Source organism: Dermacentor albipictus, chromosome 5 (genome assembly GCF_038994185.2).
Source record: "Dermacentor albipictus isolate Rhodes 1998 colony chromosome 5, USDA_Dalb.pri_finalv2, whole genome shotgun sequence".
Taxonomy (NCBI): Eukaryota; Metazoa; Arthropoda; class Arachnida; order Ixodida; family Ixodidae; genus Dermacentor; species Dermacentor albipictus.
The window spans coordinates 6,592,993-6,615,685 of NC_091825.1; the positions used below are offsets into that span (position 1 = coordinate 6,592,993).

General features: G+C 43.9%; 1 protein-coding gene and 1 long non-coding RNA gene across 5 annotated transcripts in view; one reads left to right on the forward strand and one right to left on the reverse strand.

Moving 5' to 3' along the window:
* The window catches only part of LOC135917173 (uncharacterized), a 283,550-nt gene that overhangs the window by 147,841 nt on the left and 113,016 nt on the right, over nt 1-22,693 (forward strand). For all 4 annotated transcript variants that reach the window (XM_065450680.1, XM_065450681.1, XM_065450678.1 and 1 more), the window contains exon 4: nt 15,615-15,773. In XM_065450680.1, the coding sequence (XP_065306752.1) occupies nt 15,615-15,773 (159 nt within the window). The remainder of the gene's footprint in view (nt 1-15,614; nt 15,774-22,693) is intronic.
* On the reverse strand, nt 4,784-11,509 carry LOC135917172 (uncharacterized). The gene is made up of 3 exons (XR_011514764.1): nt 11,017-11,509; nt 9,873-9,953; nt 4,784-6,927 (listed from the first exon to the last, which is right to left on the reverse strand). It is a non-coding gene; the product is annotated as an uncharacterized lncRNA (long non-coding RNA).

Consider the following 22,693-nt stretch of genomic DNA (forward strand, 5'->3'; position numbering starts at 1 on the left):
AAATAAATAAATATTACAGATGTCAACCGTAGCCGTCAGCAATGTACGTAGGGAAGAACGTCCACAGCTGCGTTGGAGTTGCCTAATGAATGACATTACATGCTCTCCAGTTTCTGCACAAGCATGGCAGTGAGCATCTCTGTACTAATGGAATGACACTAAGAAGCAAAGGATTTCGAAATACCATATGATGGCAATTCACAAATCTCACTACAACTACTGTTCAACTTGAAGTGCTGCACATCAGCCTGTCAGCGTATCATGTGGTTTCTATAACATGTTCAGGAATGCAAGAAAATGTATGGAGAAATGTGGGAAGATAATACAGGCTGTGTCGTCAAGTCACGAAAACTAAGTGGTCTCACAATGCATGGCACGTGACACATGTGGTCACTGCGATGTGAAGAAAACTACATGTTATTGTGGTGCGTGTCACCTGTTGCTGTTCAGTGCTGCTGGGCGCAACAAACAAGCTGGTTTTCAGCGGCTTACAAAACGAAGTGCAGATACACATTACATTTTTTTAGCAATGAATGTGGTGCCACTGTAAGCATTATACATAATAGTCTAATGAGTGGATCTCATAGTGCTGCTGCATTGTAGTTGCTTGGGAATAATTTTTTTTTCGAAATTGAAAAATACCCACCCAATAACCCCTAAAAATGCAACACGTTGCGAATTCCGCTACCACATTCCTGGAAGCACTCAAATTCAAGCTCACGCCTCAACGGTGTAATTATATTAGCTGCAAATATTCAAAGTAAGGCAATGTGCTTGATCTAGCAGTTTGCTTTTGGGAGCAAAACTTCGTAAGCAAGCTTCATAAGCCAGTCTATATCAGGTAGCTCACAAAAGAAGGACAGGTGGACATCGAGGTATGCATAACTGCTCCAACTGACAATATTGTGCTTGCCGCGAGGAAGCTTTAGCTCGGGCCCAACTCCGACGCATTCTATTCAAGTACATGCAAAACGCAAAAACGTTTTCTGAGATAACCCCTGGACCGATTTTAATGAAATTTGTTGCAGCTGAGAGAGAAAGGCAAATTCTAGTGACTGTTGTAAGCGGAATTTCGATTTAGGACCTCAATTCTCATTAAAAGATTTTCAAAAATTAGAATGTTTGAAAGAAATACAAGCATGAAGTTTGCAAATTCATAGATCAGCACCAAGAACAGATATCGAGGTTCTGTAAAAGGCATCCATTAGGCCGATCAAAGCGGACAAATTCCATATGTCATCTTAAATCTTACGTGAATTTGTTACGCTGTTTACAAGGGTTCTGCAAAAGCTGTATTTCTATATTACCAATTTTTTTGATATTCATGTGCAACATATCAATTTTGCCCGCTTTAGATGTGCTATTAGATGCAATTCACGGAATTGTGTTATCACATTTCGTTGTTTACTTACAAAGTTGTAAACCTGATAGTTTCGTTTTTTCAAGATTTTCAAGATTTCAAGTCTACTCCACACTCTAAAAACTAAGAGAGTGCCGGGCACTCCCTTTGAGGGAGTAGCGGCTTGTCCCATATTTCACTCTCTTTTCGAGAGTAGATCGACCCTCTTTGAGAGAGAGTAGGTCAACTCCTGTTGACAGAGTTTTGTTACTCCACCGCAAGGGATTGCTAGTACTCTTCCGCAGAGTGATAATACTCTTCCCACAGGGAGTGCTAGTACTCTTCCGCAGAGTGCTAATACTCTCACCGCAGGGGTAATGGCACTCCACCAGACCGAGTACTTCTACTCCCCCAAACAGAGTGCTAGTACTCTTCCCAATACCCTCGTAGCGAAGTCCTGGCCACGCATGCAGGCAGAAATCAGATCAAATTAGGGCCGCTGATATACCTTCCCAAGGCAGCTCCTCAGAGTCAGTGGCCCAATTCCAAGCGGCCTTCTGAATAGGCGTGAGCAAAGTTATGCAGGCTTTTAAAGTCATTTTTCCTGGCTATTTGCTGCCTACCATGAGGCGTGACTGCTCGGAATCGGCCTATGCGTATGCGTCCCGAACGCCACTGCGGAGAAAAAAAAGAGCTAACGGAGATTTAATCCGCAAATATCCCCGCAAATTTCACACTCATGAGTCACATAATCTAATTAGAACATGATAATCAAGGGCATGACATACTTATGAAGAACTACATTGCTCTATACATCACGTGGATTCGAACCCGCGTACACTCGCATTTATACAATTCAAAGCACACATCCTAACCATTACACCACAGAACCACCACACTTAATCGTGTTCTTTTAGAGGTTATATATATAACAAATGTATTTGAGGAATCTGCTGCGGTGGGTTGAGTTTCTCTGCAGTGTGCTGTGCTGTTGTGTACTGAAATACGTTTGCGTTTGCATCATTTCCATTCCTTGCTACGACTAACGAAGGAATACAACGTAGACGACGACGTGAGAACTATTAACGGCTTGTCGTCACCCCAGAAAAATAACAAATGTGCCGTTCAGCGCACGATCGAGTGCTTTTCCAGTCCATGCATTATATGTTCTCCGAAAATACGCGGATACAAAGTATCGTGCCAACCATCCACGTATGTGAATTTAAGTCGCGCGTATACTGGTGAGTATTTCTGTTTATTTTTTCCGCCAGTTCCATTCGTATGTGGTCAACTGCGACGCCAGTACCAGGCATTTCGACGTGCCTCACGATGCCGTGTAGGCGTTCTTTTCAAGTTCATTAGTTTAGAGTTTGGTTCAGTCCGTTGTGAGCTGTTGTCCTGCATTAGCAGCGGATCGTTAGCGTTTTGAAGAGCATGCATTCCAGCATTTGGAGACTGCTTATGCCGATAGCCGCGTCACATGCATTGGCACGCATGTTTAAATGACTAATGTGACCACTTGTTACGCGTGCACTGCTCGTATCCTGTGGCAGTGCTCGTTCTAAAAGCTTCGAAGACCATCTACATTCATACGTGTGTTCAATATATATGCACAGGATGAACTTGCCGGCTAGTTGGTTGAGCATTTTAGAAGAAAGAGCGCAACAGAAGCACGACGCAAAAACATGGACCACACCACGAAGCGCTGGTGTGGTTGATGATTTTTTTCGTCCTGGTGTTTGCGCTGTTTCTTCCACGATACACGCATACCACAGGTACGCGAAAGTTTAGGAGCATAGGGCGTTAACTTTGTTTTCCCCGTTTCCTCTCAGTGTCAATGGCACAATGCGTTGCCCGGAATTGCGCACGCTTACCCCGATATTCAGAAATGCATCATAACTTGAAGCCCATGCTTGACTTGATCTAAATGACGCAAGTCGTGAACGCACCAAAAGAAAGGCAGTGAGCGTCTAGGGGACGTTCGCACCAGGCGTCGTTTATATAAAGTCAAGCATGAGCTTTGTATTAAGATACATTTCTGAATACGTGGGTTAGTCATCTACTTCTCAAAGAAAATGTCGAAGAAACGCCCACCAAAACCAGGCACATTCGTAAACTTAACTAGGCAATACGAAGCTCCATAGAAAAAGAGTGGTATTAAAAGCTTTCAGTATTTTTCTTTACTCCGAATGGTTGCGCTCTCGTGGCATTAGCTAAAAAGCATGAATTTCCGAACTCCATGCCAAAATAAGCTTGTAAAATAATTTAGGTGCTAGAATCCAGGGTTTGTAGCGATCCTTGAAAACCCCTTATTTCTAAAATGCCATATTCAAGGCATTGAAAACCCTGTAATTTTTAGAAGTACTGGAAAGTCCTTAAATTTGTACACTTGGCTAGACTTAGCAGACATTGCCAAGCGTTTTTTTTTCCCCTTCTGTGACACTCTTCGCATGTCACAGAGAATTGTCTGTGGAGGTAATAGAAGGAAAGCGACAACCTTAAAGTTGAAATTACAAAGGAGCTGCAGATACCAGTTTTAGGCACATGGAACCGGCGACAAATGTACTTGGAGGAGCAGAAGCAGGAAGCTCAACAGTTGAGGCATTCAAAGAAAAGCCGTGATGAGTAAATCGAGAGCTACAGACACAATAAAAGGAAATTTGAGGCAACACATATCACATACACTGTCAAACCAAACAGTATTCAAAAACTGCAAATGTTGCAGGTCCAAGTAGTTAATTGTGCTATTGCAGAAAAACTTTGAGCAATTTCTTGAAATGCTTCCTTGTGTGCGTTTAGTGATGGGCGGTGAAAGGCAAATTAGCAGTCTTTCAAATGTTTGAAATCAGTGAAATGCGATTTGTTTTGTATTCTTTTGTTTGCATTAAAGTTAACGATTTTGTTGAACAAGTTACTGCCTGTCCAAACTACTAAAAAAATCGCACGAGGTCCTTGAAGTTACTGTGTCGGGGCGTCGAAAGTTCTTGAAAACCATTGCATTTTTTTCTTCAATATTGCTACGAACCCAGTAGAACAACTGTCAGGGAGTAAAAACCTTGGCTGAACAGGGGCTTATACGAAGAGCACAGGACGACTAGAAATGCAGTAGCAGGCATGGAGGGCCCTGAAAAAAATGTGCCACATCTGCTCGTCTGCCTTATGTTTCTGCATTGACTGTCACATTTTTAATAGAAGTGCACTTACTGTTCTACTCCAATAAACGCAACATTACCAACTCCAGTGTGGGGCAGTCCTTCAGCCAGTGCAGAACTCTTTCTGTACATCTCTGTCAGCTCTGTCATTTTTCCAGCATTGTAGTACAAGATTTGTTAAACTGGTTTCGCAGAATATGAGCAGTATACTCTTAAATTAGCTATTTATTTGTATGCGCAAGTTCAGGTCCTCAGTTTGGTTGCATGACAAATTGCCATACCTCAATAGATACAAGAAAAAACGTTATTAGAGTTTAATAAAATCAAAACAGTAATGATCACAACAATATAATGACATACATTTCTTTTGGTACGTATACAGCCCATGTCTTGGCACTGTATAAATTCAACTATACATCGCAAGTACTGTGTCCTGACCACTATTATTCACATGTGTAAAACCATCACAGCAATTCTTCAACAAATATCACAGTGATTAGTGACATACACTTTGTAACTGCTTTACATGAGCATAATATATACAAATGGTCCCTGTGTACCTACACATGACTAGTGCCACCCGAGTACTATTACTCGCAGGTGTAAAACCAACAAAGCAGTTCTTTAAAAATATCACAGCGCTTAGTGACGTACATGCTGTAACTTCCTTGTAAAAGCTTAATACAAACACGTGAGCACACAGAAAGCTAGCAGTGGGCCTACATGGAAATACCACCACCTCAATACTAATTTGCAAGTGTAAAACCAACCAAGCAGTTCTTTAAAGAATATCACAAGGCTTAGTGACACACATTTTGTAACTAGCTTATATAAGCTTTATACAAACATGAGAACATACACAAAGCTATCGGTGCACCTACATAGAAGTGCGGCCATCCGAACACTATTATTTGCAAGTGTAAGCTCAACAGAACAGTTCGTTATAGTGACGCCCATTTTGTAACTGCCTTATACAAGCTTAGTGCAAGCACAAGAATGCGGAAAAAAATAAATTAAAAACTTGCTCTATGAACACACAAACAGATCAACACAAATGGTAAACACCGCTTTGAAGACATGTGACCGTGACAAATCGCAGTGCTGTGCCGGTTGAAACTGCCATCCACAAAAGTATTGAGCAATGCTTAAACCACACGCAATAAAGTGCTGAAAGACTGCGTCTCTAACGTACCTATTTTAATTCACATTTCTTGAATATAGGGCTCCGTTGCAGATAAGGCATCTGATCGAACTGACCTGATTTTACACCTGCTAAATGCACACAATGCACTCAGGTATAACTGGTAATAATAATTATAAAAGTCATTTAAAAACTTGATAGTATGATGAAGATGCATGACTACAAAAGTTCTGTCCCCCTCGTACTTGTTAAAAAGGTGTAAGTACGACACATGTTCTTTTTTTCCAGAATTGTTGCATTAATGGACACCCAGGAACCTCGAACCCACAAAAAAAGAAGATACTGCTGTGTTAATAGTGTTATGAATAATTTTTTGTGAAAGCTTTTTACAGACAAGTTGCAGTCTCGTTTCTGAAGGTTGAGCTGTATCATGCAAAATAACATGGAAAGTGGTCACATGGGAGCATGACACAATGCCATAATGTTCGTTTCAGTTGACTCTCTTGCCCTACAAGTCACTGCTCACTGTGACCAGTGCTGGAACAGCAGTGTCTGTGTAATTTTCATCACACTTCTGTCCTATGCCATCCTTACCAGAGTTCGCGGCACATAGATACCCAAATTCCGATAGTGTTGCTTTCTCAGGTGGTGGTTTTTGATTTGCTCAATATCAGTTGGCACTTCAGCTGCATCAAACTTTTATTTTACCTCTTCTACAATAACATATACAACAATCTTATGACACATGTGTTGTCCTTCTAGTTGCCTACAAAGACCAGTTAATCTAGCAACAACACTGACAGTCTCTACTATCTTCTAATGGGGAAAAGGTGTGTCCCACCATGTGTTCCACATTGTTGTCGCTATGTGGGCTGGCTGGGGAGGCAACTGCAATATGTTTGCATATCTTAAAGTGATGCTTGTACTGTGTTATAACACTTAACTTAGTCTTGCACTTGCTGCACAAGAACACTGGCTCACAGTCGTGGTGAAAAGCTTTTGTATGTTGAGCAAATGAGTTGTATGCACTACAAAAAAGTCACATTGATAACACACATGTTGCTCTACCAGGCCTGGTGCGGTTCCTTCTGACACTGCTGCTGATGCTGACACACTGCTGCTTGCGTCGTACACTGTTGCAGCTGCAGTAGACATGGCCGTCTCTGTATCTATTGCTGCCGTGCCACCTGTCATGGTAACTTCAGGTGGTATCGGGCTCACTTCTGCAACAGAGATGTCGTTTGCCCCTTGAGGGCTCTCGTCATCAGGACCAATAATTTCATAGGCATTGTCTCCTGCATCGAAGAATCAATAAGAACAGCCTGAATTAATAAACATAGCTCTAAACAGTATGGACATCAAAACTTAACGCCCTAGCTCGAGCGCTAATCAACCGAGCGGGGCAAGACCAATCGTCTCATCAATCCCCACCCTTTACCTTCATGCCCCTGCCATCCAATTACTGCGACCGACTCGAGATCCAGCGACTCAATCGCAGGATTTATCCTCCGCCTCACAAAAAGCTCAGCACTGAAGATGCCGTAGCTCTCCGACTTATACAGACCAACACATTTCCAAACCTACAGATACAGTAAAATGTTCCCACATACATATCGCGGCATCTGCCCCTGGTGCGGCGACACACGCCCTACACTCTTTCACATCTCGTGGGGGTGCGAGGGCAAACCTCAACACTTAAAGACTCCTAGCACGTCATTTGAGCGGTGGGAGGTACAGCTGACCGGCGATACCCTGGCGGGACAAGAAGCTCTCGTCCAGCAAGTACGTCGAGCAGCCATGGCCAGTGGAGTCCTGGAATGAGGACACCACCGACTCGACCTCAAGAGCAACCACATACCCGCCGTGGTATGTGGTTGCTCAGGTGGTCAGAACCCCAGGTGGTCAAAATTTCCGGAGTCCTCCACTACGGCGTGCCTCATAATCAGAAAGTGGTTTTGGCACGTAAAAACCCCAAATATTATTATTATTATTAAGAGCAACCACCTCGATGGTCCGAATAAATGTTTTCTCTCTCTCTCTAACCACAAGCTTTGCACATCAGTGACCAGGCTTATTGAATAATACTTGCAGGAGGAGTTACACTATTGTGTGTGTACATTACAGTTAAGCCTCATTAGAAGAGATACTCAAGAGGCACGGGAAACATGTATCTTGCAACCAAAAATTTTAAAACACTGAGGAGCCAGACTAGATCACTTCATTATGCATCAACACTAAAGTATGTTTAGATATATCTGAAGGAATAATTGCTCAGAGTGGCTTAAATGGCCCCTAAACCACTTCTCGACATTTTTTGAACATTTCAGGTAAACGCACGCATCAAAATCAGAATGCCGTCACAATTGACGATGCCAAACGCCACAGTGTGTAGCACCTGTGGGAGCACCACAAAATGAAGAAAACGACCCCGTGCGCCTCTCTGGACCTATCCTGCACCCCCCAGTTTGTCCTGACATCACCAGGCTGTCTCTGATGATGTCACCAGTTTCCGGTGCTGTCGAGTGGTCGAACGAAAGTGTGGGACTGCCGGCAAGGCCTGCAAGCAAATACACACTCCTTCTTCCTCGTCGCGTTGCTCGCGATGCCATTGTGGGCAGCCAATGGGGGCAAAGAACAGAAATGCCAACAGAAGGGTCTCCCTATGAGGCTCTTTAACTAGTCACCATACAGTTCCATTGTATTGGCAAGGTCATTAGCGCCACCCCTCGCAGGATGACGGGCCTGCGCGGCAGCAACAGAGCTCGTTGGTGATGGCCTGTCCCGTAACATTTGGAGGTGTACTAGGCGAGGAAAAGACGATACTGTCCAGATGGCGTGTACCAGATGAAAGAGTAAAATGAGCGGGGACTACTTTTCGATAATTAAACACGTAGCTCCACTATTACTGCACCGTTTTGAAGAATTCTCCTGGCTACGTGTTCGTTGCCTTAACATGTACAACTGCAACACCGCAACTAAATTTCAACCTCGGTGGTTTAGGGGCCCTTTAAAGAAGACATTCACAGCTTTTTAGTGACTGTAGATTGTGTTAGCTTCCTCCCTAACTTCTGGAAGTTAAACACTTCACTTTGCAAGCCTTGTTGCTCGCAGTGCCTTTGAGGTGCTCTTAGACGCTCGTCAGCTTCAACTGTCGACACTTTCTGCCCTGCACTGTCCTCGTTGCCCTCCTTTTCTAGTTCATGCTAAAGAGACATGCGCACTTGACCTGTGTGAGGATTGCGTGATCTTTACGCCCTTCGGAGCACACAAGGTGCATGAAGTGAATGTGTCTGGGTTGTGTCCCTTCGAAGTAGTGAATACTTAAAAAGTCGTTAGTAACAAAGGTGACTCTTGTGTACAGTGTTGTTAATGTGGCAAACCAACCAAACCATTTTCAGATGTCTCTTACAACCAAGTGTATCTTGTAATGAGATTCTACTGTACTGAATATTTTTCATCTATGGATCATCTGCATGTACATATAGTCACAAAGACATGCTGTGTGGAATGGCGAATTAGGAAAAAGCTCGTACTCTTACTTTTTGTCCCTAACATAAGCAGCTGATAATAATATGATAAAAAGCAGGTAATGAGGCAAGCATGGAACATAATCCTTCAGCTCTAAACAGTTTTTTGGGCCCGCATCATTCCCTCATGACATAAGGAAACCACTTGATTGCAGTAATGGCTGCATGTGATCTGAGTTGATTGAAACAAATAATACGTAAGGTTGCTCTGTATGTAATTTTATCAGTGCTTTTTAGATGTCCTGCTGGCAATCCTGGTTTTATCCTCTTTCCTTCCCCCTTGCATAAAATAGCACACCTGAAGTACCAAATCTGTTGAATTATTGTGTGTATCATACCTGTTAACATGCGGGCTTCTCTGTGGTCTGTGTTGTATTTTTGCGCTGTACAATCAATTCAAAATGAAAGATGGAATGTCCCTGATTTTAGTTTAATTGTGTGTGTGTGTGTGTGCGTGTATATATATATATATATATATATATATATATATGTCTCTCTCATGTTTTGAAATATATGTACATTCAGGAGTGCCTGCATGCTCTTCTCCCCTGCTCCAGTGACGAAAAGGAGAGCCTTTTTATGTAGCATAGTAAAACATTCACATGTTTTTGCTGTGCCCATTACATCACTTATCATATGGATCTGTCACAATACAGAGTAGCAGTGGTCTATAATACTAACTCATCCCAACAAAACTATAGATTAGCACATACCGACATGCTGTGAAACAGCTGTTGCAAAGCCGCTGGTGCTGGCAATTTCCGCAGCACTGCAGTGGTACAGCCGAGTGCCACCTGTATACTGACAAATGCATATGCATGTTAGCAACTCACTAGTTGCTGATGGTTTCATAAGCTTCACAATACACAATAAAGTAATCTATACAACTTTGTTGGAACAAATACACATAATTAGGACACCACTTAAAGACTAACACGATTAATTGCCCCCAATCTCTCACTCACTAAGGGATAATACTACTGAAACGTCGGTGGAGAGCTCAGATTAACACAGTCCATAAAGGACAAGCTTTCTTTGAGGAAAACAGCTATAACAGCGGTTATTTTTCTTGATCATCTTATGTGCTAGCTTTGATTTAAATGTCATGCAGTACTATAAAATATGAAGTGCCGCATTTCTAGCAGCAGAAGGCGTCATCAGCCTCATGGTACAACTGATTTTTGCACTGTTTGTGTCAGTGAGCCGACACATACAAATAAAACCGAATTCACACATACATATACAGTGCCAAGTGCACTCCTCCTTCTGAAAACGCAGCCGCCAGTTACAATGCTGCTGAAAGGAAAGGTTATATAGAGTGCGAGACTGCACGGAACTACCACTTATGACTGTAAGTGTATGATCTGCTGATTGGAGAGGTAGTCACATGCTATTTCTAGTCTCTTTTAGAAGCATTACTAAAGGATGAATTAAAATCTATTCATAAGTCATGAATTTCACGCATCCACGGTTTGGTTAAATAACTTGTGAGAAAAAGACATGTTTACCTGGAAGAGCAATCTTTTTTCCTGCTGCAAAATTTTTCTCCGAATTAATGAAATAACTTTACAGCGTCATAATATATTGTGTTTCTTGCAACTACTTCCCAGCAGTGGCGAGTTACAGTGTTTATATCTGACTTATTGGGCGACAATACTGCCAAACACAAATGCTTCACGAACACGAGAACACGTCCCTCGCAGAGAATGGCAACCATATATGCCTCTGTGAGACATGATCGCACCTTTGTGGTCAAAATGTACATTAGAACGACACCACCATCTGATTAAAAAAAAAGACTCAGTACAAGGCAGCAGCCAACTGCATAATGTGAAATTGCAACTGATGTCCACTTACTGGTGGCCTGTGTTCGAGTCACTTCTGGCAGTTGACTGGGTGCTGAGAACTGCACGTCCTGGGTTGTCCCTACAAAACATACAGGGTTATGTCAAATGTTGAAAATATATATACACCGGCACTTCATAAGTTGCAAAACTATGAGTAAACTAATAAACAACTGTAATGTAAACAGAGTACACATGATATGATAGGCTGTCAACTAGTAATGCATTACGCGAAAAACCCAACGCATAGGAAAGGCTATATGTATACACACGAAGCTGACACACAATTTAATTCGCTCTAGGTTTTTCCGTGCAGTATATTCAAATTATTATGTCTTGTGGTTAGAGCAAAATTAGTGTAAATTACGCACTAAATTATGTACCCTGGAAAACTTTTCTTCAATATGCACCTGTGCACCCTTCGAATGAGTAGCGTTGTAAAATTTACGCACATGGCATCTAACATAGTTGCTGAACACGGATTTCCTTTGCCCTGTGTCGTGTACAGTGAGCTACATATATCTGCCCCCCCCCCCCCTTTCTGTGCTAGCCATACTGCGTGCCATTGCACCTATACGCATGTCAATAAACCTCACGACACAGAAATAAAAAAAAGCGCCAATCACCCATGCCTGTGTGTTGTAGTGGGCCTAACCTAACCAAGCATGGGCTGTTGCATTTTATAGTAAACACAGGCACCGTGCTCATTGCAAGTATGTATCATGTCACTAAGCAAATATACAATTTCATTGTACAACTATTTTTTTATCACATGGATCTATCTGTTGAGAGGCAAGACAAAAAGCAGTCACTTCTCAGAACTAATCAGCTTTTTTTAAAACACATCTCTAACTTTTCAATGACACTTGCTGCTATGTGTTTGTCTCCAGAGAGCATACTTGATTTGACTTTCCAATTGGAGACATTACATAAGTATACCATGTTAAGGTAACTGCCTGGAGCACGTGAGAATTTTCATCTTGGTGTAACATACTGTATCTTGATTTTGTTTACATTTGGTCAAATGGTACACCCAATATACCCACATACTAGTTTTCTTGTACAAATTGCATGCCAATGTATTTAGATTTTTTGGCATTGGCTTCTCTGCACTACGTGAAGTCACGCTGCACTGGCTCTTTCACATCCTCGTGTCCTTGCAGCTGCCTTCATGTGTTCTATAAAGCGGGTGCCTGAAAAATATCGTATGCAAAAGTCAACACAAGGGCATGGTGCAAAACAACATCAAGACAGTCAAGGCCATGGCAATAAAAGAAAGTCTTAGCTCTTAGTCTTCTTAGTGAAATGCATGCAAAACATCCAAATGACTGCAACAGTCAACTGCTGAATTAACTTCAATTTTAGATTTACACAAAAAAGAAAAAACGGACAGTTCATCCTCGTTCAGCACGAATGTTAGAATACTCCTGCTAATGAATAGAATATTGGTCATTTTCAGACATCATAGGTCTGTCATGAGTCTAATAATAATAATATTTGGGGTTTTACGTGCCAAAACCACTTTCTGATTATGAGGCACGCCGTAGTGGAGGACTCCGGAAATTTTGACCACCTGGGGTTGTCATGAGTCTGGTGTATCACAAACACTACTTGTGACACATCCTAAGCACGTGCCCAGTGTGCCCCCCGCACCATCCCTGGTTGTGCCACTGCTGAAGCCATAATTTGAGGATTATAGCTGCAAACATGATGCTCAGTAGGGATGAAAATATTGTTTTTCAGTTCAATGGATATATGGATGTGCCTATAAAAAAGGGCAACAAGGCTTGTTATGGCAAGCTTACCCACATTTCAATACTAACAAGAAAGTTCACTGCGGCCTGCATCTAAGCTTACTAAAAGGCATGAACTTATTTTCATGTACGAGGTGCGCAATGGAGTTCATTTTTGACAGAGCCGACTACTGCTGCAGTTTGAAATCTAGCATTTTAGATTCTTGAAGGCATGTAAAAGTTGCAGTTAAACCGCAGTTATTAGTTTATTACACCAACCTATTGTTCTGTGTGCGACAGACTGATAACATGGAATTAAAGCAACATTTTATTTTGATATTTTATTTCTATACTAAAATTTTCAAGCGATAAACACATTTTGATCTGCCATGCAATAGCAAAATGCACACATTACGCTTGTAACCCCCAGAGGAAGGCTGATTTAGCTATTCAAATGACATAACTCTGACACGCCAACTCATATTAGCAAATGCACAGGCATGTCCAAAACAATAAGCGTATGCAAAGCGCCCTTGCAATTGTAATTCCACACAGCAGACGTTATATTCGATGCCGATGCATAACTAGCTGCTCGACAATTCACCGAGTTCGTAGACATAAGCATTCTTTCAGTTTCGCACCGTGCACGAAAACCGCAACAGGAGACAAAACCAGACCCACCTATAATCACACCATTTCAATACATGAGCAAAAACAGTTCAGTCTTAGGGATAAACACTGTGAGAGCGATTTAGTGCGCGACGGCGACGAGCGACGGCTTCGAGCGACAAAACGGGCCGTCGCTTGAACAGATGGCTCGGTTCTGGAAATCTATAAATCATCGCTCGTCGCCCGAAAGTGCTATGAGCGACTAGCCAATAGCGCGAAGCCGGAACTGGATGTACATCGCTCAAATACTACCGATTGTCGCGCGGAACGAGCAAATGATTCAATTTTTATACGTGCAAGGATGAGAACCTACGGCAATACTTGCGGAAATATTTTATGCTACTTTTTATCGTAAAATACATCAACGTAAATTACTAAAGCACGCGTCACGCATGATTGCAGCCTTCATGCCGGCAACACCGGGGAGGCGTCGCTCAATATCGTCGCTCGCACGGAGTACGACTTGTAGGCGACAAGCGAACGCGACAGCCATCTCCATCGCGTCGCTTGTAGCTGCCGCGCACAAGATCGCTTATATGGGGTTTATACTTTTTTCAGCATAAAAAATGGATTCCTCATGCGTTTTCAGTAAGTTCAAGATAACGCGCCCAACTGACCTCTTGCAGCATGCAGCTGAATGCCTGCGGCAAAGTTTCTAACTAGCACTGGTGCTGCACGTAACTTCAGTGGTCGCAGATTCCCCCTGCGCGAGACACCGTCAAGCGCGCGGTTTACTTATAAAAAAGCATGCTGCCAGCAAAACGACGCCTTCTGTTATGTGATTCCTTAGTTCAACAGCGTTCCGTACACAGTAGACTGCCAAACTGAATAAATTCAAACACACAAAACGCACGCTAATCACGCTCCGCATAGGCTCGGAATCACGGGCTGGTGAACGAACCATTTTAAGCGTCCTCTCGCCTGGTGTCTTATTGAACATACCATAGTTCTGGCAGCCTTTGCGATTTTTAAAGCTCTTACGGACAACGGCAAAGTGATAAAATCACATGCAGTTATCGCGACGACTGGCTTTTTCGATTGACATCGAGAGACACAGCGCGTATGCCTAGTCCTTTGTCAATCGCGTCGGCTAAGCGCAGCGACGACTTCCTGGCGATAGCATGACATATACGGAGAATGTGCACCTAAGTTAGAATTCACTTACCGTGGAGGGTTTGCTGTTATATCCAAGGCATGACGAACGACTGTCGTGTTTTCGTGGCGACGCGAGATGGCTGCCACATGATCTCCGTTGGCTGGCAATCGCAGCTCCTATGCTGCGGATCACCTTTCTCCAGTGCTGTGTTGTTCCGCGATCTTGAGCGCGCGCGCGCGCGCGCGCGCGGTGGGGCAAATCCGAGTGAAAAAGTAGAGCGCTCGCTACGCGTTCCATTTGAACTGCGGCGGCCTGTTCTCTTAGAAGCAAAACGATGTGTTCTTTGCTCAGCGTGCATGAATGAAACATTGCCATGTTCGGGGCCAGCCACCTACAGCTGAAGCAGAAGATTACGCTACGTTTTGTTCTCTATTCTGCTAGTAACAGCACAAAATGTAGACAAGGGACCAGACAAGAAGACACCACAAGCGCTTGTGGTGTCTTCTTGCCTCGTCCCTTGTCTACATTTTGCGCTGTTACTAGCAGGATGGAAAACCAACAAGCCCAAGCTGCTATTCTAGTGAAATACATTTCCAGCGCTTCTGGTGTCTTCTTGCCTCGTCCCTTGTCTACATTTCGCGCTGTTACTAGCAGGATGGAAAACCAACAAGCCCAAGCTGCTATTCTAGCGAAATATATTGTTCTCTATTGCCGCAAGAGTAGAACGGGCATTCTACTCTCTCTCTGAAGGGGAGAGTGAAAAGCACATTTTACTCTCTCCTTGGTGAGAGAGTGAACAATGCATTTCACTCTCCTCGACATTTTGCGAGAGTAAAACGACGCTTTGAAGAGTGAACCGGCCGTTTCACTCCTGCGATACCCTTCCTAGTTTTTAGAGTGCAGAGTCAAGCGTTTATTGTTATCTTGTACGACAAATAGCATTCCCGCAATATTTCGCTCCATAGCGCACGTAGTAAATCTATATTCATTTGTAGCTCACAGGCCATGCCTAAACGAATGTGAAAGACAGCTCTAGCTAGGGGTTGGAATCGCGTCATCCGCTGGGTTCAGGTAGCGCGCCTCTGAAGCCGGGCCTCCTTTCGCTTGGCGCAGGGCATGCACGTGGCGCTCCGAGAATGCCTGCTGGCACACCTGTCGGGCCACGATCCCGGAGCCAGCCTCCGAGTGTCTCCGGCTGCCGTCGAAGAGCTCTGCGCGTGGACCAACGCTTCCGCAGCGAGCAGCGTGCGCACAGACGCCGACGTCGACCAGGTGACAGCGCCCCAGCATGGCTGCCATGGGCTGTTTTTTAAGCAGACGCTCTTTCGACGCTAGCGCCAATTACGTCAGTTACGGCCCTAACAGGAGGGCAATACTTTTTTTTTTTTAGTGGTGGCGCTCACGATTGTTCACGTTGACATGGCAACAGGAACCGCAACCATGCGGCGCCTCACCCTAGCGCTCTTGGTTTTTTCTTTGTTTTAATCATGACGACCGCTCCGCTCCTTCTCCACCCTTCGCCATGCCCCGCGCAACTTCGCTGTTGCTTTCTTTTTGCCTGTCCGCGGCGGGTATTCTTTTTTATAGCGTGGGTGCGCTACCCAAGGCATTGTTTGTGAACTGGCGCGTAGTGCACCATGGGTTCTTTATGCGCCAGCAATACACGCAGTCTTGTCCATACTTTGAGCGCGCCAGCATATGCCACGACATATATAAATTCCACTTCCAACACAACAGATGTTTGGCCTTCTTTTACTGACTTGCATTTCCGAAAACAAATATTTTCGCATAACTTGGTATGATACACGCTCAGAAAATGAACAAAAGTGAAAAATGCATGAAATGTACACGTCTACTAAAGGACACAAAAATTAACAGACAGTGAAAAAACAAAAATAAATAAAGCTGAATACGCGATGGCCGTTTCATGTACACACATATAAAAGATTTTTATATAATGCCCTAAACACCAAGTGGAGGACAGCTTCCGATATGCGCATTGAGAGCTTCTTATACTCCCTGAAATATTGCACAAAACTGGACGATGCGTATCACAGAGTCATGACAACTAAAGAAAGTGTAAATTCGCTGTTAATTGCAAGAACAATGACACGAAAAATACCTAAAAAATAGACTAAGATAGTAAGATTGTTTTAATGACAGCCATACCAACAAAAACAACAACTTGTAAACCTGCACAAAAGTATATCAAATGCGTGACATGTTGATTACTACTTGTGAGTCAGGTTCCTTTATTCAAAGGTTCAGATGGTTCTCTGAGGCGGAGCCTGCGAGAGCCCAATTGAGCGCAAAGCTGTTTGTTTCCAAAACACACACAAAAAATTTTAATAAAACTAGAAAGAGGATAAAACATAAAATAAACACTCAAATAGACATCACGACAAGAAATGCACTTAGGGCTAGGACGCTCAGCACAATGCGTTGGCGGGCTAGTAGGTGCGAATGCATGAATACTTTGTTTAGCGCAAAAAGACAGACACAAGAAAGACGACAGGACAAGGCGCTACTCTCAACTGACATCATTTTATTGCGTCACTCCTTTATACACCGCTCAAACCAGAGGAACATGCGCAGTGAGCACCATGCGGTGGAGCCACCAACATCCGATCCCAAGAGCGCACTCAAGCGACAGAATCCAAAAAAAAACAAATTCAGCGCTGTACAAGGTTAAGGAAGGCACACTAATGCACTGTGACCCCAATGACTGAATGAAAAATGCTTCCGATAACTCTCGGGTGGTGGTGTCACGGCTCTTCAAAATTGTGGCATCATGAAACATGGGTATGCACTTGCATGTTTTACAATGCTGAGGCAACTGCGAACCTGTGCCTGTTAGTATGGATCGCTCATGCTCTCTAAGGCGCACGTTAACACAGCGGCCTGACTGCCCTACATACGCTTTGCCACGTGACAAGGGAATCTTATAAACCACACCGACGCTGCAATCTACAAACTTCACGTGGTTCTTTTCACAATCAGGTTTTTTACTTGTTTTAGAAATACGGCTGCACAACATTGACAGTTTCTGAGGTGCGGAAAACACTACCGGAATTTGGTATCTAGTGGCGACATTCTTCACATTGTGAGCCACTCTGTGGTAATACGGCACAACTTCAGGCCTTTTCTTTTGTGTGCTGCAGTTACTTTTGTGCCGCTTCCCTTTCAGTTTTTGAAGCAGTATCTCTGAGACAGACGTCACCACCACACTTGGGTAACCAGCAGCCTGCAGCCTATTTAACTGTGCAATGAAACTCATGTTCGCAGAGTGATGACAAGATTTCTTTAAGGAAGATACTAAACACATCAAAGCAATGGCGCATTTCACAGTCTCTAAGTGCGCAGACGCGTAAGGTAAAAGTTCCTTACGTGCACGTGGCGAATACATCCAACAGGCGTGGCCTGTTTTTAAGGATAGCTGCGAATCTAAAAACTGGAGCCGCTCGGGCCAGTGGGGCCCTGGAATAGGGGCTCCAACCATCGTGCCTTGTTTTATTTACATTTAATAAAGTTTTACTCTCTCTCTCTCTCTTTGGGCGCGAAGCCTCTGCCATACATTGCGAAAAGTGCGTGCCTCCCCAGCGACACAATTCATCGCTTGTCATCGCTTGCCCAGTGAAGGTGCCTCTGAGCGCATGTACGCAGTATATGAGTGTGTTGTGCAGTCGAAGGTGCTTGCAGATTACCTGTGCTGGAGCCAGCAGCGATCGCAGATGGATATCGTAACGACACCGCAGCACTCGCATTTTGGCAGGTGAGGGCTCTTGTGTACAGTTATGAAATCAGATCTCGAACGGAGAGAGGTGTTGGAATTGTTGAGTGCGCAGTGCTTGTGATGAAGAAATGCCATTGCACTGGGTCTAGAAGAGCGAGCGATTCTAGGACGCTGATCGTGTTTACGACGCTGTGGCTCCGTTTCATCACCGATGACAGAGCAACCGTCTCAAACGACTGCTGCAATACGCACTCCTCAGCATCGTCGTCCCCCTCGCCGCATCGACGCCTTGTAAGCAGCTACAGTGACGTGCCGATAATTATTTACTGTGCGCTACGCGCCACAAAGCAGGCCATGAAACCGTGTTGTGCGGCCATCTCAGCCCGAGAAGATGTATGCATAAGCCAGCGACAGTCAACGCTTTGTTTTTGATAGTGGTGCTCAGTACATAACCGATGACAGTGCGTTGTGCGCGTTTTATTTCGGCGGTCAAGATTGTTGATGCCTCTCAGCTTGACACCGCGTCGCTGTTGCCGGAAGATAAGTTGGGCGTGGCCCAACTGTAGTGGGTGCGCGCATAAGAGTTACGTGCGTCGCGCGGGGCGTGACCTCTGGTTTTGATTGACAGGCGAACTCGTGCTAAACTCGTACATCGCGAAACCCCCTCCGAGTTCAACTCGGGAACATGGCGGCGGCAGCAGCAGCCCGTTTCATTGCATCCAGCGGCAGCAAGCGTCAGTATGACCGTCCGGACCCGTTCACCTACATGACCGACGGGGAGTTTCAGCGTCATTTTCGCCTGTCGAAGACATCAGTGGCGCTGGCTGTGTGACGAGCTAGGCGAAGACTCTCGTCTGCGGAGACAGCGTGGCGGGCTTCATTCGCTCACCGTCGTAGAGCAAGTCATCTGTGCGCTCCGTTTCTACGAGGCTGGGAGTTTTCAGAGAAGCGTCGGCGCCGAGCGTTACATTGGACGCCATCAAACTACTGTTAGCCACTGTGTCAGAGATGTGTCAGACGCGCTTATCGATGCGGCAGTGCGTAAGCGGTGGCTAGCTTTCCAGAATACTGCGGCTGAGCGGGCATATATAAAGGAATGCTTCCTACTTCGTGGGAACATTACGAACGTAGTCGGGTGTGTCGATGGAACGTACGTAGGAATTAAGGCGCCTTCAATGTCAGCGTTACTGTGATTAACATTGAAGAAATGTTTAGACACGCCATATTGCCAAATTCGTCACTTCTGTGTAGCCGACTTAAATTTTGTGTTAGCGACATCTCACATGCGGCTGCTTATGATACTGACTTTTTCGCTGGTTGATGACCGATTGTTCTACTTGTCTGTCAGGGTGCCTTCCAAATGGCTCACTTTCTTGGGAAAGAGGTTAATTAAGTATAAATAGATAAATGGATATCATAAATTGTGTGAAGTAACCTATCAATCCTAATCTAATGAAGAACTTGGGGTTCTGCATTGGTGAAGTTACTTAGTATGCACAATGCTGAATTTTGGTCATGCGTAAGCTATCGCCCGCACTATGAAACAGCGAGGCATTGCACAATTTGTTGCAGTGCGAGATGTGGATGTTGCGCCAAGCCGGTTGTGCCTATGCATTTGTGGCGAAATGAAAATGCATTGAGAATCTTTGTGTGTTGGCTTGCATGAAGAAAATACTTCAGATTGTTTGCTCTGTTCACTGTCGATGCATGTGCCAGAAGTTCAGTGTATCTTCTTATTTTGTGGGGGGTGGCGTTATTCTGGATGGATAAATTGTATATTTTCGTCTCATAATGGGGCTCTAATTCTTAAGCAGTAGAATAATGCACATCCAGTGCTCTGCACACATTACACATCGGGAGAAATGTGGTGCAGATGCCAATGAAAAGTGGGTTTTAACCCACCATGATAAAAATAAAAATTGCAGAGCAAATAGACCATTTGTGCAGCTTTAGAGCAATGATTACACAAAACGTGATATGCTCAAACGAGTAAACGCTTGCTGCAATGCCAAAGTAGGCTGAGCGACATGCAGCGTATATTGACATTGAACATTCCTCGTAACCGTTATTTTTATTGTAAGCCCTCGCTGTCACACCTTCCCCTCCGGCACTCCCTTTACTGAAACGTGGCACTGTCTTTCCATTGCTGTCAGGAATCAAAGGGGCAAGCATTAACCAGCCTTGCAGCAGCAAGGCTGGTTAATGCTTGCCCCTTTGATTCCTGTGAGTTTAGTGGTAAAGAATATGGCACGTGCATACATACACCTGTGCTGCAAAATTTAACATTTGTGATTTTTTGGAGAGCTAATTTGTGTTGGGAAATTTCAAAGATGTGCACCATTGTGGCCTAATAACGAGAGCATTGGTGATGTTGAAGACTGGGTGTATTGGTATAGTAGCTTGAAGTTTAATTGCACAACAATTCCACGGGACACAAAGAAGAGAAATACACACAGCAGAATACTTTGCTGTGTGTGTTACTCTTCTTTGTGTGCCGTTGAATTGTTGTGCGATCCAACTTCAAATAGAGCATTGGGCTTCCTTGGTGCAGGACCGAGGAAGTGTGAGCTATTCGACAACATGCCAGTGGGTTGCCACACAATTATGGAAATCGGAAGGTTTGCAAACAAAGCTTTGCTTTCAAATCCACCTGCTCATGTTATACAAGCACTGATTGAAAGAACCATCATACAAAAATAGTGGTGAAATGAATGGCCTGTGAAAAGAGTAATTTGTATATTGACACTGTTGACATAATAGGTGTCATACCGGCCTCAAAATTGTACTGGACAGAGCAGTTTGTTTCCTATGTGAAGCACAACCTCCCATTACATGCTGTGCAGACAACCAAGCTCAGTTTGTTTTGACGTGCTACACAACATTCACTGTAATCTGTTTTTGATTCTAAAGAAGTGCCAAATACCACCTCTTTTTCAAGGACGTCATGGGAATATTTGGCAAGACCTTTTGTAGCCCCTCATAATGGAAGTGTGGCCAGCCAGCTTTGCTTGGATGCCTTTATAGATTTCTGCTCCTAATCATTGTGTGCTATCAAGTTGCAGAAGTCTATGCAACTGGTGCAAGGCATTACATGTTTCTATAGTCATTACAACTTTAGGGGGCTGCGGAATCTGCACTTTAAGGCAGGTGAACACAAGCCTGCACCGATGGGCACGCACTCTAGACTGACATCGTGCCGCCAGACAGACTAATACCTGCTCGTTGTAGAGGGACTATTTCTTTAGACGTGGAGGCAATCAGCTGCTGCGTTTTGGTCATCTGGGCGGGGCTCTCCTGTCTTCTGAAGTTTTTTCCGACTGTAAAGGATGCTGCTTTTCATACAACACAAAAGTACAAAGTGTACAATTATTTGGCCTATGAAATGGATACATCAGAAGTGTGCTATGCAAGGGCTCAAGATGTGTGAAACATAGTACATGCAATTATAAGACAATGTTAAAAAATATGTGGTATCGAACATGCATGTAATGGCACATTTGAATCGGGGTGTGTTGCAGTCATATGCACAGTCTATAGGTGATAGCATTATTAAGCTCCTGCGGTTTCCTGTCTTCATTGTGAATTACACACACCGTTCATCTTGTGGCTAATCAACACGCATTGTATTCTTGCACATCGAAAGAACAAACAGCACAATGACGTGTATGCTGCATTAGTGTATTTTTTATTTACATGGTCCAAGAGTGGCACAGGTTGTCTTACGTTTTTGCCTATTTTGAAGGGACACCAATGCATGTTACAAGTCTCCAAATATGCACAGCACAATGTTTACTGCAATAATTTTATTCATGTTCTTGAATAGTAAACAAAATATTAAACTGAAAGCTCCTTTATAAGGTGCCTTCTGTGGGCTCGACAGGAGAGCAGTGAGGGCACCGATACTACTCTTGCAGAGCAGCCCTCTGGACCTCTGGCACACTCTCAACAGCACGTGCCTGGCGCTCGCCTACTGCCACCAGGCGGTTGAGTGCCTCCAGCAGCAGAATGCTTTGTTGCAAAAAAGTGTATTGGAATGAATCAGCCGCATACAAACCATTATTTACAAATAAAAATGCTCGTTGCACTATTAGTACTAAGTGCCCTTAACTGTGGAAACCTCTAGTGTAGTATGCATAATAAAACAATGCGTTGGGACAACGTTGCTTTATTTTTCATAACTGGGGTTTTCTTTTCAGAGCCAATTGTCATGTTGATTAGTGTGCCAGCAGCTAAGGTGGCCCCGCACCTTCACGAGTCTCTACTGTCTCACCACAAACCTATTTTTGTTCGCTGCAAAACAAATGCCTCACCCTACAATCCCATCTTATACGAGCTGATTGCATCCTATGCCTACAAACATCATATTTTTGTCCCATTACGCAATTTTCTACCACCCTCGGCTGTAGTTCTCTCTCCTTGACATCCATTGTGTCACGCTTATGTAATCACCTGTTATGAA